The sequence below is a fragment of the Diplotaxodon limnothrissa genome, linkage group LG7, assembly GCF_057381915.1.
Source record: "Diplotaxodon limnothrissa isolate DT_005_m linkage group LG7, D_limnothrissa_male_GT1.1, whole genome shotgun sequence".
NCBI lineage: Eukaryota > Metazoa > Chordata > Actinopteri > Cichliformes > Cichlidae > Diplotaxodon > Diplotaxodon limnothrissa.
The window spans coordinates 55,420,977-55,435,333 of record NC_140602.1 but is presented as its reverse complement, the minus strand read 5'-3'; the positions used below and the strand labels follow the sequence as shown (position 1 = coordinate 55,435,333).

The 14,357-nt window shown below is 37.5% G+C and overlaps 1 protein-coding gene across 1 annotated transcript in view; it reads right to left on the bottom strand.

Moving 5' to 3' along the window:
• The window catches only part of LOC146629274 (netrin receptor UNC5D-like), a 188,961-nt gene extending 178,626 nt beyond the window's left edge, over positions 1 to 10,335 (bottom strand). The window contains exon 1 of the mRNA XM_085358470.1: positions 10,251 to 10,335. Within this exon, the coding sequence (XP_085214596.1) occupies positions 10,251 to 10,335 (85 nt within the window). The remainder of the gene's footprint in view (positions 1 to 10,250) is intronic.
• Positions 10,336 to 14,357: the final 4,022 nt, after the last annotated feature.

Genomic DNA, 14,357 nt, shown 5'->3' with positions numbered 1-14,357 from the left:
TGAGTTGAGAAATGATAGCAGAACCAAAACATTTGTCACAGCTATAAACAACTGAAACTAAATTACACCGAAAGGAATTGCAAGGGAGGTGTGGACAACAAGAAAACGATGAAGGGTCTGGGCATTTACAAAAACACAAGCACTTTAGAGGAAACAACAGTGCTACCCATAGGTATAAACTGTGAGCTACAAGGGAGAGAAAGAGAAAGAGAGGTTAAGAGAGAGTGTTTGGCATTGAAGTGAATGGTGTACGCTATGAATCTAACATTTGTGCCAGTGCCCTTGAGTTAAACAGTGAGACATTCAATGGTGCATTGTGGATGGGCAGTTATCTCCAAGGCCTCCTTTTCAGTATTATTTCAAAACACAAGGAAGCAATACGCGCTTTTATCGAAGAGTAAGTGAAAAGGTTGTGGATACAAGGCTGAGGGCAAACCTGCAGGAGGGAAGTGAAATAGCAATATTTGGCACCATGTTATTCTTCCCACCTGTGAGCACATAGAACTTACATATGGGCATAATGCAGTGGGTTTATGGGAAAACACAAGCTGTATAAGCTATGCTTGAGGATTCAACACCTATCAGTACCTGTCAGTACTGGGTTTATCTAGGTTAATGGATAAATAGTGGTTTGGCTGACTTTTACAAATCTATTTTTTAGTCTGTCCTCTCTTTTTACTATTACACCACAAAAACTGAGAAGCCGTACAAAATGTAAATAAAAATATACAAAAATGCTTTTCATGCTGTCAAATTTATAAACCTTAATATGTTAAAACAGTATAAAGAAAAAATATGGCAACTATTCCAGAAAAATTTGGGGTGTCACTCTAGATTAAAATTAATAGGGATTCATTTGTTCTTCTCGGGATCTCTGTGGCTATTGGTGTTTTTGTCCACAGTTCTTTATTCCTAAACCTCTCTGGTCACTGGATAACATAAGTAACAATACTGTTTAATAAATAATGATTATAAAAATATATAAGCTCACATAAGCCGACTAGACACTTAAGTAGACCTCAACCAGTATATAGCCAAGCAAATATTATCATCTGACATTAACTGTAAAGCAATCCCTCTGTAGCCGCATTTGTAATCTGTCCAGTCTGTCCAGCAGAGAGCATTCTGCAACTTTCCTGTTGCATTTGGAGCACCATAAACACAGCTAGCAGATGACTGAAATAGGGCAGAGCATAAACTAAATGAGTAAATGCACAACTACACATAATAAATATCAGGGAAATCTGTTCATGTTTTGTGTGTTTAAAAATAAAATCCCAAACAATAAATTGAAATCTTTGCTGAGACAATTAGTGGTCTTTGTACTCTACTGTAGTAACTGTAGTAAGGAAGAGCTCTACACAACCATGCTTGAATTGAATAGATATATAATGTTCCAGCAACCAGTTTATAATATAGTGGTTTTTTTATTGGTTTTTTATTTATTTATTTATTTTTGGCTTTTTTTAGCCAACAAAAAGGACTCTGTTCCAATCAAAGATCTGGAGGAAATATTATATCTAAAAGTTTTCAAAATCCCAGGATCCCATAAAAAAAGAATAGCTATCTTACAGTTAGGGCTTTGTCCAAGCAGCCAAAACACGGTCAATATTTCCACATATTTGATTTTGCAGCTTTCTATATTCCCTGTAGAGAATATTTCTTTTGGCTCTTTGACTGCATGAGCTCAGCTCCTTCGGAATGTGGAGAATAAATGACAGAAGATGGGGTTGATAGGTTGGGGAGAGAAATGGGTTCCCCTTAAATAATGCAGTAGTGAAACTGGGAATATGACCACCATGCGATCTCCAGCAGAATAAAAACAACAGTGGATACTAGCCCAGCTGGGCTCGTGAATTCATATCATGTGTAATGTCAGTTACGTGAAAGCCAGAGCTTGAGCAAGATTCTGGCAGTCATTTTTGTGATAAATTAAACATGGCAGAGATGACTCCATTGCCTTTTATCCACTATTTCAATTCCCCTCCCTCTCTGTATCTCTGTTTCTCTCTTAAGTTTTTTCACTTACTCCATGCTCAAGCCCAGATGCATTTTTAGTAGCACAAGGAGTTGCATGGTCAACTCACAGAAGCTTGATCAATGAATTTATGAAAGACAACAAACATGGTCCTAATATTATACATATAGCATAAGCTTTTTGTTGCACAAAGGTTATAACAGCACTGTAGTTATCCAACCAACCTGATTAGTCTTGCTTTGGGTTGACAATTTACGGTCCAATGCACATTTACGACCCTACCTAATATAGCCCATTTGGACCTGAGATGTTGAGAGATGTTTTAAAAGAAGCTGCTGAATCTTGTCCAATTCATTCACATCCTTAGGTCATGCCTTTCACAGAAACCTGCCTTTCTGCTGTTTGTTTTTGTTTTAATGTCTTACCTTGTCACACAGTTACAAGAAAAGGTTTGTGAACCTTCTGGAATTATCAGGTTCTTTGATTGCTTAAATTTTGTCTACATGTTAGCCTAGACAAAATAGGCTTGTAACACAATTGTCAACTATTCCAGTTTTCATTTGTTAGGTAGATATTCATTTTTCACTTTTAGAATTCAATCTTTTTTTTCAATGCAGACTGTGCCAGCTTGTACACCTAACATCCCTCTCCCCCACAGAATCCATCATCACGCTTCAGATCCCATCACTGTTGCCAACTAAACGACTCTGTTACTAGATGTAGCCACTTTTCACAGCCCTTCAGCAAAAATCTATGGACAGTACTGCCATGCAAATGATGGTCTTCTCTCACTGTATGCAGTGATATGAATTCAAAAGCTCAGCTAGGCTGGTATCTCTCTCTGTTCTTCTGCTTTGTTAAGAGACTAAGAGAATTGAAAGACTTTAAATGCAAATACAAACTGATTGAACTAATAGTGGCATCAAGATAGTGGTGTTTTACAGCTTTGATACAATACTTATCATCATCAGTGTTATCAACAATTGTTTATGTAGTATTTTTTTAAGAAAAACATTTAGTAGAAGTTACATAAAATGATATTTATTTTCCAGAGATGCAGTAATTGCTATTTATTGTTGCTGTTTTTGGCGGCAATTTCAATATATAAAATTAATACTTCACTGAAAACAGATGTTAAATGACAAACTAAATAATATTCCTGAAATAAAAATACTGACTGAATTTTAAAAATAATACACAGGGGTTAGGGGTGCATGAATATGCCCAAAAGGGCTATCACAATTACTGAGATCACAATCATTTGTCACTGATACATAATTGATTTTGGTGACATCAACATTTTATTGCAGAGTCCCAACAGCTGTGAGATCCCTCTCTACTTTCCCTGCTTTTTGCATAAAGCACAGGTTTTGCCACAGTGGAAAAAAATATCCGCGAGGGCATAGCACATCTTTTGTCCAGTATGTTATTTGAACAAATATATTTAGCCAAATTGAATGTGATTCCTGTGGTGATTTCAGTGTGTCTTTGTGAGCTGGATGAATACACTCACCCGCTTTACAGGCTCATTCTCAGTTATACAATTTATGTTAGCAACCACTGTATTGTTCTTCTTTGCTTTCATGCAATCATCATATTGCAAGTTGTGGTGTATTTTCAGATAGCTGAATAAGTTTGTTGTGATGGTTTACAGTGCACACAGCTCTACAGCATTCTTTGCATATGAGTTGTTCTTGGTGAACATCACTTCCCTAAATTTGAAGTCTCTCTAAAGAACTGATGATGATCTGCTTCAAGAGACAAGGGGCCTGTTCTTCGTACGTCGCTTACTACATCCAAGATCAAATGACACATCCAAGACCAAACCATCGCGCTAACCGTGAGCTCGCTAATCCGGTTCCCCGAACACGCCTGCTGTTGACGATTAGTACAGCTGGACGCAGTAATGTGACATCACTGGGTGTCGTAAAAGGGGCTACGCATCGATAGTAGAAACATTGATCGGCAACCCGCTGAAAATGTCGAAGGGGCGCGCTCGGTATTTTCCGGCAGCAGAGCAAGAACTCATGAGTGAGGGATTTCAGGAGTTTCAGAGTTTAATTAAAACGCAAGAGAAAACTGCAAAGGCTGCAGAAGCAAGGAGAGAGGGCTGGCAGAAAGTTGCTGACAAATCAAACTCGTAGGTAATTTAATAATAATACTAATAATAATGGATTGGGTTCATATAGCGCTTTCCAAGGCACCCAAAGCGCTTTACGATACCACTATTCATTCACTCCCACATTCACACACTGGTGGAGGCAGCTACGGTTGTAGCCAGGCTGCCATATCGCGCCATCGGCCCCTCTGGCCGACACCAGTAGGCGGTAGGGTAGATCTATCATATGACACTATATTGTCCAATATCATATGGCATTATATTATATTATAATATGTTATATTATATCCCCTTTCACATTAGAGCCACAACAGGACCCACAAGAACATGGGAACAAGTAAAAGTGGAATACAGGAGTATTCTACAGAATGGTAATATTTATCTCTTAGATTGCTTTTCGTCTCTTGGCAAGGTAATACTGGCCTGTAATACTCTGTTAGTTTGTTCATAACAGCAACCAAGAAAAGGGCAGAGGAAAAAAAGACAGGTGGTGGTCCTGCACCCCCTCGTCAACAAGTTGGTTATGTAAATAATACCCTCACGGGAAAATCGATATCTCTCTATGAGCACACTGTCGCGCTGAGCTAAAGGATCCTGTCTATCCCGTAATATACGCTGAATTCTGAGGACTCTCCTTATCAATCTTGCACCTTCCGCAATGGGTGGCTCGCGTATACGGACAGGACATGGCTGCGACAGGCTTCCCAAATCCACCTTCGCTTTTATAGCCGTGGTCTCTCATCTTGATTACACGAAGTAATTTACAATTACTACTCTGAAATATGAATTACATCTGTAATAATCACATACATGTAATAGAATGTTAATAGTACATTTCCCTTTTTTAGGAAATGACCTGTATGTATCTGTGTGACATCAATAAAAGGATCAAGTGCTGCATTATCTTTAGTTACATTGATGTTATTTATTTATGGTGAAACAGTGGTGGAATATCGCTGTTGCTTTCGTATAAATGAAGCGGACATACCTGCGTGGCCGCGATCTAATCCTGTTTACATAAAGTAAACCTGCTCCAGAGCAGGTTTACGCTTACGGCTCTGTTGCTATGACAGCAAGTCCCGGATGAGCTTCGGGGAACCGAACGATCCAGGATCACGCAAAATCGTCAACAATCTAATCCAGCTAACTTACTTAGCGAGGTACGAAGAACAGGCCCAAGCTCTTTGCCTTCCCCAGTGACAGACAGCTGATTTTTGTTTTGATGGTCTGTAGTATATCAGTGCGGTCAAGTGCACTCAGGAAAGTTCTCGCTGAGTGGTGCAGGGAACAGCTGTGATTGGCACATGTAGACATGGTTATTATGCAATGATTTTAGGGAGCACTTGATTGCTTTGTGTTCTACTGGCAGAAAATGCATTTTCAATATCTTTCAATCATGTTCGTTTAATTTTGAGAAGCCAAAATCACAATACTAGCAGTATTAGTAAAAAATTTGAGGTGCCATTACCAATTATTGACTTAATATTTGAATGTTAGCCTAAATAATACGTTTACAGTAACATGGGAATTTTGACTCAAAATTAAGACTAACAGAAACTTTTCTTCTGAAAAACTGAAATTAGTTGTTGCCAAACGGTGTACCTACTGATGGGCTGTGAGGCAAGGACAGGCAGGGATACGTTTTTATTGCAAACTGTAAGCTATACACCTACACAAAAAGCTATGAATAGACTGTTTTACTGTATGTATGGGTGCCCTAAAATAATAATTTAAAGAACTTCTGTAACAGAGAAAACCAGTGTATTTGTAGAGCATTACAGATTAAAGCAATTTGATTGACAGCAAAGAGGTTAACAAGGGAGGAAATGGATCAGTTTCATTTGTATAGAAAATCATACATACCCATCACACCACATGACTGACCACAGAAAAAAGGAGGGGAAAGGCTGTCAGTAGACAGTGCTGTTAAAGCTACCTGTCTTATGACTTCAGTTGCACCTGAGTAAATCACCTGTCAGGAGAAGTTGACCACTGCTAATATAGTGGGCAGCAAGCTAAAGCAGAAGTAGGACTGGCCTTTTTCACCAGTGTACTGTAAGCCAGGTTTTAAATACAAAAGCTAAAATCATTAACCTAGCTAGTGCAACTTAATATTTTATTAGCCTGCTGATGTTATTCTATGCATAAGAAAACAGCTAAAAACACAGACAAAAATAAATGCTATGACTGAAAAGTCATGACTATGGATTATTATGGAGGAACTGGTGGAACATCATGTGCAATAAATACACCTTGAAATTTTGACTCGCCCACTGGTGTGACAGTAAAAAAAATTCCAAAACCACTAATTCAGATGTTATGCATAAAGATTTGACAATCGTGAACCCGTTATTTAAAACTAGGCTACTTCATTATTAATAGCTATACATAAAGTGCATTATGCTATAGCCTAAAGTAATTGCAATACCAATGGTTTGCTAATTGGCTGTGTTCAGGTGGTTTTCTATGCTTTATTTAATGCTTTTATATGCCATAGTATGTGTCATTGTTATACTATTTGTATGCATGTATATGCTATTGTATGTTGTCCACTTTGTGCTCTGTAAATCTGTCATATTTACGTGATTTTTCTTTAACAAATTGATGCTGTTTTTGTTGGGGAGCAATTTTCAGCCGCAAATATATTCGATGCATCTAGAGTACAGAAATATATATCTAGAGTGCCCATGTTCATCATAATGAAGAACCCACTCCAACCCACTGCAGCCATGTCGCACAGATATGATATTAATTCTTCTTAGACAACAATAGAGCTCTTATTCACAGGGGAATAAGCTTGTTATGGCCACTAACTTTCTTCTGGCCTCTTTTTAAAAGAGATCTCTCTCTTATTATATTTCACGCCTGTCTGCTACGCCCCTCTCTGAGCGCCTGAATCATCCACACCTGAAATCCATCTGATCATCAGTGGAGGTGGATATCAAGCCACAGAACCAGCCTTCCTTGGCACTTGACCACTGAACCTCTTGTTCAAGTGGTGTTGTTTGGCACTGCTGGAATTGTTTTTGATAGTATCTTTGTGCGACCCTGCTCAGCTCACCCTTTGTCTTCCTTACTAGCTGTCAGAAGTGTTTTCCTCAATTAGACTTGATAAGGTTAAAGAAGCTTTGTGGGGGTTATCACTCCCACAGCCTACCTGTCCCCCAAAGCAGTCAACCTAGGAGAAACACTGAACACGTCTGTAATGTTCACTGGTGCTGCTCAACATTTTATCAGCAGCATTTCCTCGCTGAATCCCCCTGCAGGCACTGACTGCAAGGTTCCTCTTTTGGGTTAAGGTCTTTTTTTTGTTGTCACTTGGTGTTCTCGGCACATTAAGAATAAAATTGCTTGTTGAACACAAGTGATTTATCCCATCATTGAATGCATTTGGATGACCGTGTTTTAACTTGGCATCTAACTGATAAATAATATTTACTTATAGGGGACTCTCTACATGTATGTGGCTATGGAAGTGAAATTTAGTGTCAACACGTGTGAGTAACGTGCCATTTATATTTTATCATGTGCAAAGTAATCTTGCTTTTACATTATTTAACCAGTTGTGTGTGTGTGTGTGTGTGTGTGTGTGTGTGTGTGGAGACTACCTTTCCATAGCACTTAATTTCATGTCTGAATAAAGTATTTAACTGCAGACATCAGTATTATTGTATGTTATAAATATTTTTAAAGCCCAAGTGAAAGCCATTTCAAATCCGAAAGATATATTACAAAATACGTCCATGCAGCCTTTAAAAAATGTGTAGGGCAGACAAGCACATTTTCCTTTCATGCACTAACATTATTATTGTTTTTCTATCCAAGCATGTTAGGTCAAGACTTTGAAAAAATCATGTAACACTTCACATGGAAATGTAGCCATGGTAGCTGGTTCTATAAATACAATTTACAGTCAGTCTTGAAAGGTTATCTCAAACACATTTCTGCCTTAGTTTAAACCTACTTTTCTTTAAAAGATCGGTAAAACCCCCTGATCCTTACATGCAAAGTTGCCCTTAAGATACTTTGGCTTAATATAATATTTATGCTATGTAAATTTCCAAGTTGAAGCTGATTTCAAAACTTGGGATGCAAAAATAAAAACCTTGGGGCTAGTTAACTAATTGACTTGCAAATGCACCTTTGTTACGCTACCATATGAGATAAATGGATGTCAATAGGTCAGGATGGATTTGGCGGAAGCAAAAAAGATTCTCTGATTATCTATTCTCTGACAAAAGACAGCATATAACATGTGCATAACCACAGGTTTCATTAGTGTTGTCAGTTAAGTAAAACAGTTTTCTGTATTATCATTAAGTCAATGAACATTCAAATCTGCTGGCTAAATAGAACACGTCACATCATGAGTAACCAGCTTACTGATGATCAGACATTCTGAATCTGGTAGTGACACATAACTGATAAATTCAGATGTTTACTTTCATGTGATATAATGTCATAAAAGACGGGCCTGTCTTATGTAGGGGAAACACCAAAAACACATGTAATCTAGATTTGACAAAATGTTCAAAGGAGCTGAAGCTGCATCTGTTGTTTACAGCTTTTTGCAGGAGTCTACTTGCAACCTCATAAGGTTAAAAAAAAAAAACCCAACCCTCTGATCATCCAGTTGCAGAGGAGTGGACATAAAAATGGCTAGAGCAAGCCCCAAATTGGGTTTTTGAAGTACAGTACTTTTTCCCAGTTACATTGTATGCGCACAAATAATGAGCCTTTTAGCCTTTTTTTTTTTTTTTTTTTGCATGCCTGTCAACATTCGAACAAAAAGCAGCTACTGTCAGAAGATATGCATGTGCGTGCATATTTGGCGAAGGGGGGGAGGTATTTTATTGTTTAAAGTAAAGCAAGAAAAATGAGGAAGGCCACCAAGCTATCAGCTTCTCTAGTTTTACCAGTATGCTATCAACATAGCATCACAATTTGCACATTGCGAAACATAACCCCCCCCCCCACCTCACCAGCAATCATAATTAAACAAAATGCCATGATTTAACAAATAATGTTAAACATTGTCCTGGCTCTCAATTTCAGTACGACAAAGCATAGGAGTGGAAAACTACATTCAAAGCATGTTTCACTAGTTTGCTCCATTACCATACAATCACCCAGCAACCAACAATGATGCACATGGGCACCAATGTTAATATATTCAAAAGCATATAATTGCTAGAAAGCCCACTTGAAATGTGAATAATGTGTCATTTATACCATACCTTGTGCATAATTTAGTCACTAAACAGCACGTTTGTATATTATAGACGATATAATCAGTATTTAAAGTGTGAGCAGTTTTATTACAGTCTGCTTTCATTCACAGTGAGTGTCATCATGAACAACAGAAAGAATGAATGAATGGTAAGCTTTTTTGAGAAGCCTCAGAAGAAGAAAAGTAAGATGAGAGCAGTAAGAAAATGAGTGACAGGACAGGACTATGCCGTGCTAAAGGATATGAGTCGGTGTTCTTGAGGTAAAAGTCACTGCCATTGAATTAAGACATTGTTATTAATTGCTATTAAACCACTTATAACTGGTCCATCACAATACTGACTTTGTCTAACTGAGATGGGTTTAACATTGAAAATATAACAAATTTCCCACGCGTGGAACTAATAAAGGTTATGTTATCTTATAAATAAAATAAACAAAAAACACGAGGAGACTCTCAAACATTTCTTGAGTGAAATCAAAGTCAACCAGAACCTAGTCATTTTAACTGTACTCCAGAGAGAATATCCTTAAGGAAGCAAATTTAGATTAGTAATAAGCATTTTGTTGCACTAGAAGAAACTGACGTTAAACCTATTAAAGCAGCATTTATAAACAAATCTTAGCCAGTCTGTTGCGCACGACAAAAAAAGAAGAAAAAACTCGTCCTAATTTAATTTGAATTTATGTGATTTATAAAGGTGTCTGAAGCTTTATTGTTTGTTTGTTTGTCAAGCAAACATAAATTGCTAACACTACCTGGACATGAAAAAAGATTACTTTAAAAAAATCCTAAACAAGTAGAGTCAGCATCAGAAACACAGTCTGTCGGGGCATACACCTTTTTATTGAGTTTATTCGGGAGGACTGAGACGCCCCCAAAAGCACTGAGCTCTTCAAAAAGTGTCTCGGTGTTGAGCTTACCTCTCGCTAATGTGGTCGGCGCCTGCGAACCAAGAAGCACAAAGATGAAAAAACTCAGGTAGCATCCTCCCGAGAACTGTCCCATCACTGCTCTGCTTGTCTCCCTCCCCGTCGGGTCTGGGGGCACCGGCCTCGGGTTTGCACGAGCCTCCTTTTAACACGTTTCCGTGTCCTGATGAAAACCTCTGTCCAGGTGGGCTAGTACGTGTCCGCCAAAGAGGACCGTCTCCTAACGGAATCGCAGTGCGGAAGGAAGAGATGGAAAGCGGTGCGGAGCTTTCAGCACTCGCCACTCAGCTGCGCGAGAGTGGAATAATTAGACTGAGCGCGCGCGAGCCAACAGCTTTCGCTGTTTCAGAGCGCGAGAGAGGGCGAGAGAGAGAGAGAGAGGGAGATTAAAAAAAAAAAAAGTGAGTACGAGGTCTTGTTGAAACCCCGGTGGACCTGTTAGGGCTTGACAAAACGTGTGCGTGTGTGCACGTGCACACAGACAGTTGTTTGTGCTCGCGCCTGTATTGACCAGATGTAATGACCAATTACCTCTGTCCTGTTTCTGACGTTTCCAGAGGCATTCGAACCTGTAGTTCTGGACGACAGTGTGGTCATTAAAATCGACACCGGTGTGTTGCATCTCTTGCCAATGGCATTGTCTGGAAAATTACGATTTTCTAATTACTGCCGTTAACATATGACCATATGGCTTACAATTGGTGTCAATTAAGTGGGCGTTTTCTCACTTTACTCTCATTCCACCCAAGTTCTATTGGAGCGATAGTTCTCACTTTTCAAAATGAGATGTGGAATGGGGCGCGAAATATTTAAGTAATGTAAATAATATACCCGCTCTAATTTTCAGAGAACACTTGCAAAGCATTGCTTTTGATATTGCACTATTACTGAAGCCTTCATCCGTACTGTAAGTAGCCATTCAGCTGGGATATGGTTGTAATGGAAATACTCTGATCCATTTGTAAGCAAAAGTAGTGCTGTTCTCTAAGAAAATACTCCAACTGTGGATCTTGAATTAAACACTACTTAAGTGAAAGTGCATATCATCAGCAAATTCTACAATAAATATAGAAGTACCGACTAATTGGCTTTTGTCAGAGTTGTATTATTTTGTGTTATACAATTACAGAAACATTAGCATTTAAATAGGATTTTAATGGTATAGTTGGCCGAGGTGAAAATAATTCTTGCTATTGGATAGATATTCTCATTAAAGGTTTTTGAAATTTGAATTTGTAAAGTAAGTCATTATAGCTGTCAGATAAATGTAGTGGAGAACAATGTAGGCAATTTCTCATTGAAATGGTTCTGCAGAAGTATAAAGTAGCATGAAATTAAAACAGTAAAGTGCCTCAGAACTTCTCAATTACAATTCTCTAATATGCATAGCTACTTTTCATCACTCTACATTATATGCAGTTGGGTAGTTTAACTGATATCAGTCCATAATGATTTGATACATCTTCAAAGAATATTTAACTGAGAAGTATGTCTTGAAGTTGTATGTAAGATGAATTTAATGGCATAAGAGTATACTAAAGTGCAATAAATCCATAAGAAAAGTACTGAAGTAGAAGTATAAAGTAATCAAAAGTTAATATTCATTTATTAAGTTGCCTTAAATTTGTGTCTAAATACAGGATTATATAAAAACCCACATTCGCAAACTACTGCTGGCGTTTACTGAGAATACTGTGAGAATATGGTGATGAGCCTGTCTATTGTCACTGCATTTGAAATGTCACGAGATGATGGCAGCCTTCTAATCACTTAAAAAAAGTCTGAAATATTCTGTTTCGCAATATCAGTTTCAATTTGGAGCAAATACTGGGATCTCTCATTCAAACTGTGTATCTGTTTTTATTTAAATCACCACAGGTTGACCTCGGCTGTTACCCTATTGAACCTAAATGTAGTGGCTAATTTCCCCAAGTCATAGCCAGAGGTCAGCCAGTCAAGCAAGGTTAACTACTTGATAATATAAAGAGCTATAAACTGTGCATTAAATATTTGATGTGGCTTTAAGAGTACTGAGTAATCAGAAAGCCCAAGAAAAAAAAAGAAACAGAAAAAAGAAAACATAGACAATAGAAATGCTCTAACTGAATGGATATGTCTGGTTTACAGTTTTGAAAACAGCTGTTGTAAAATGACACACTGACTTGCTGCACTGTAACGCTTCCATATAATATGTTGTTGTAATTACTCATTGAGAGATGACAGAAGTGCTAAAATCCTGAGAAGCTTGTTGGTGATTGACAATAAAATAATAACATAACTGGATGTCCCTTGACAGCTCTATCAGGCTTTGAACTGCGCTATATTGTCCCTAAAGTGTTCATAGGAAATAAAGAATGCTCAATGCTCTTTGTGGGTAATATTATTTTGGGTGGCATTTTGTGACCACTAAAACGACAGCGTTTGTCTATTGCGAACTAAGAGATATCCAGAAGCTATAGACATGGACAGTTTCTGTGTAGTACAGATACGTGTCCCACTATCAAAAACAGTTAATAGCTCATAACAAAGTAATTTAAAAACTCAATAAATAATCAAACTGTCTTCCACGATGAAAAGATGCTGTTTTAACTTTCTTAAAAAAAAAAAAATTCAGTGTACAAATCGGGCAGTGTACAAACAGTTGTCCTCGGGTTAGTTACAATTTGGCACTGTTTGATTTGCACTTTGCAATTAAGGAATCTGTTACCCTGCTTCAAAGTGTGTTACAAAAATAAAATAAAGTGCATAATTTTTTACCAAAACATTCCAGTTTTGTTCTGACAGAAAAAGGAAAATAAGACATATGCTTTACTTATATTGTTAACTTGTAAAGTCATATAAAATGCCTCTGTTCATGTGAAAATGACCCAATTATGCAACATTATTGTTACAATTAGTAATTATTACATAATTACAAGAGCTTACTATAAATCAAGTAAATATTATCCTCCCCCTGAGGGTAGACAGTATGTCTGTCTGTTTGTTACACAGCATCCACAGTTTTCAAGATATAATTTTAAAATTTTGTCTGATACCAATAACAGCTCGAGCTGATTTATTTTTGGTGAAAAGTGGGTGAGGGTCAAGGTCCATGGCAAATGTGTAAATCAGTAAAAACTATACTGCCCCAATTTTTTTATGGATTGGTTCAAACTACACAACAATACTGGGTCAGGCCTTGTGGGTCCAAGGTCAATTTTGAATGGTAAAATGGTAAATGGCCTGCATTTGTATAGCGCTTTACTTGAAACATTTTTTTAAGAAACCATAATGAGTAATATATCAAATGAAAGAGTATGGAGAGAGCTGTAGAACATACTCTTTTTTTCCCAATGCAACACCCTATGGCATCACAGTGATACCACACAATTTAGCAAAATCACACACTGCATGAATATATTTAAAATCTCAAGTTTTTACAACTTATAGAAACCAAAGATTTCTGCCAGTTCTGCTCCAGTCATTTGGGTAAAGACAAAAAAATACAGCATTTTAGTATGTATTGCTTAAAGGTCATAGGTCAAAGATTAGGGTTATAAGAATGAGGTATACCACTGTAAGAGATGGTTGAAGATGCTTTGTTCAGTCTTTGAGCAGGAGTGTCTGTAGAGAAATGCTTTCAACCTTCAGTCATAACCGTACATGTCCGACATTCCTGAAGCTCAACAGCTCTGCTTGAACCACGCTGTACAATGTGTGAGCCAATACTGAAATAATAGCCTTGACTTTTCAATTCACCACTGCCTTTTGTTATTTAGAGGCTATAAGGACGTGGATGGCTAAAAGGTTCAATAATGTTACAAAAGCAAAGGGAGAAAACCAAAGTATTTGGTCTGTTTTTCTATCCAATTCAACAGAAAAGTGCTTAGTATTCATAAATCAGTCACTGCGGTCTATAATGGAAAAGCCGAGATAAAAGCATAGCATTATTTATTGAACAAATCACTCATATGGTGAATGGTGACACTAAATACATTTTGTCCTTTTTCGTTTAGTGCTAAATGTTTATACAGCATTTTGCTCAATCAAAGACAGAATTATTGAATATTTCATTTGAGTGGAAAAAGCAAGTTGCATGTTAAGGTGAATTACTTATCC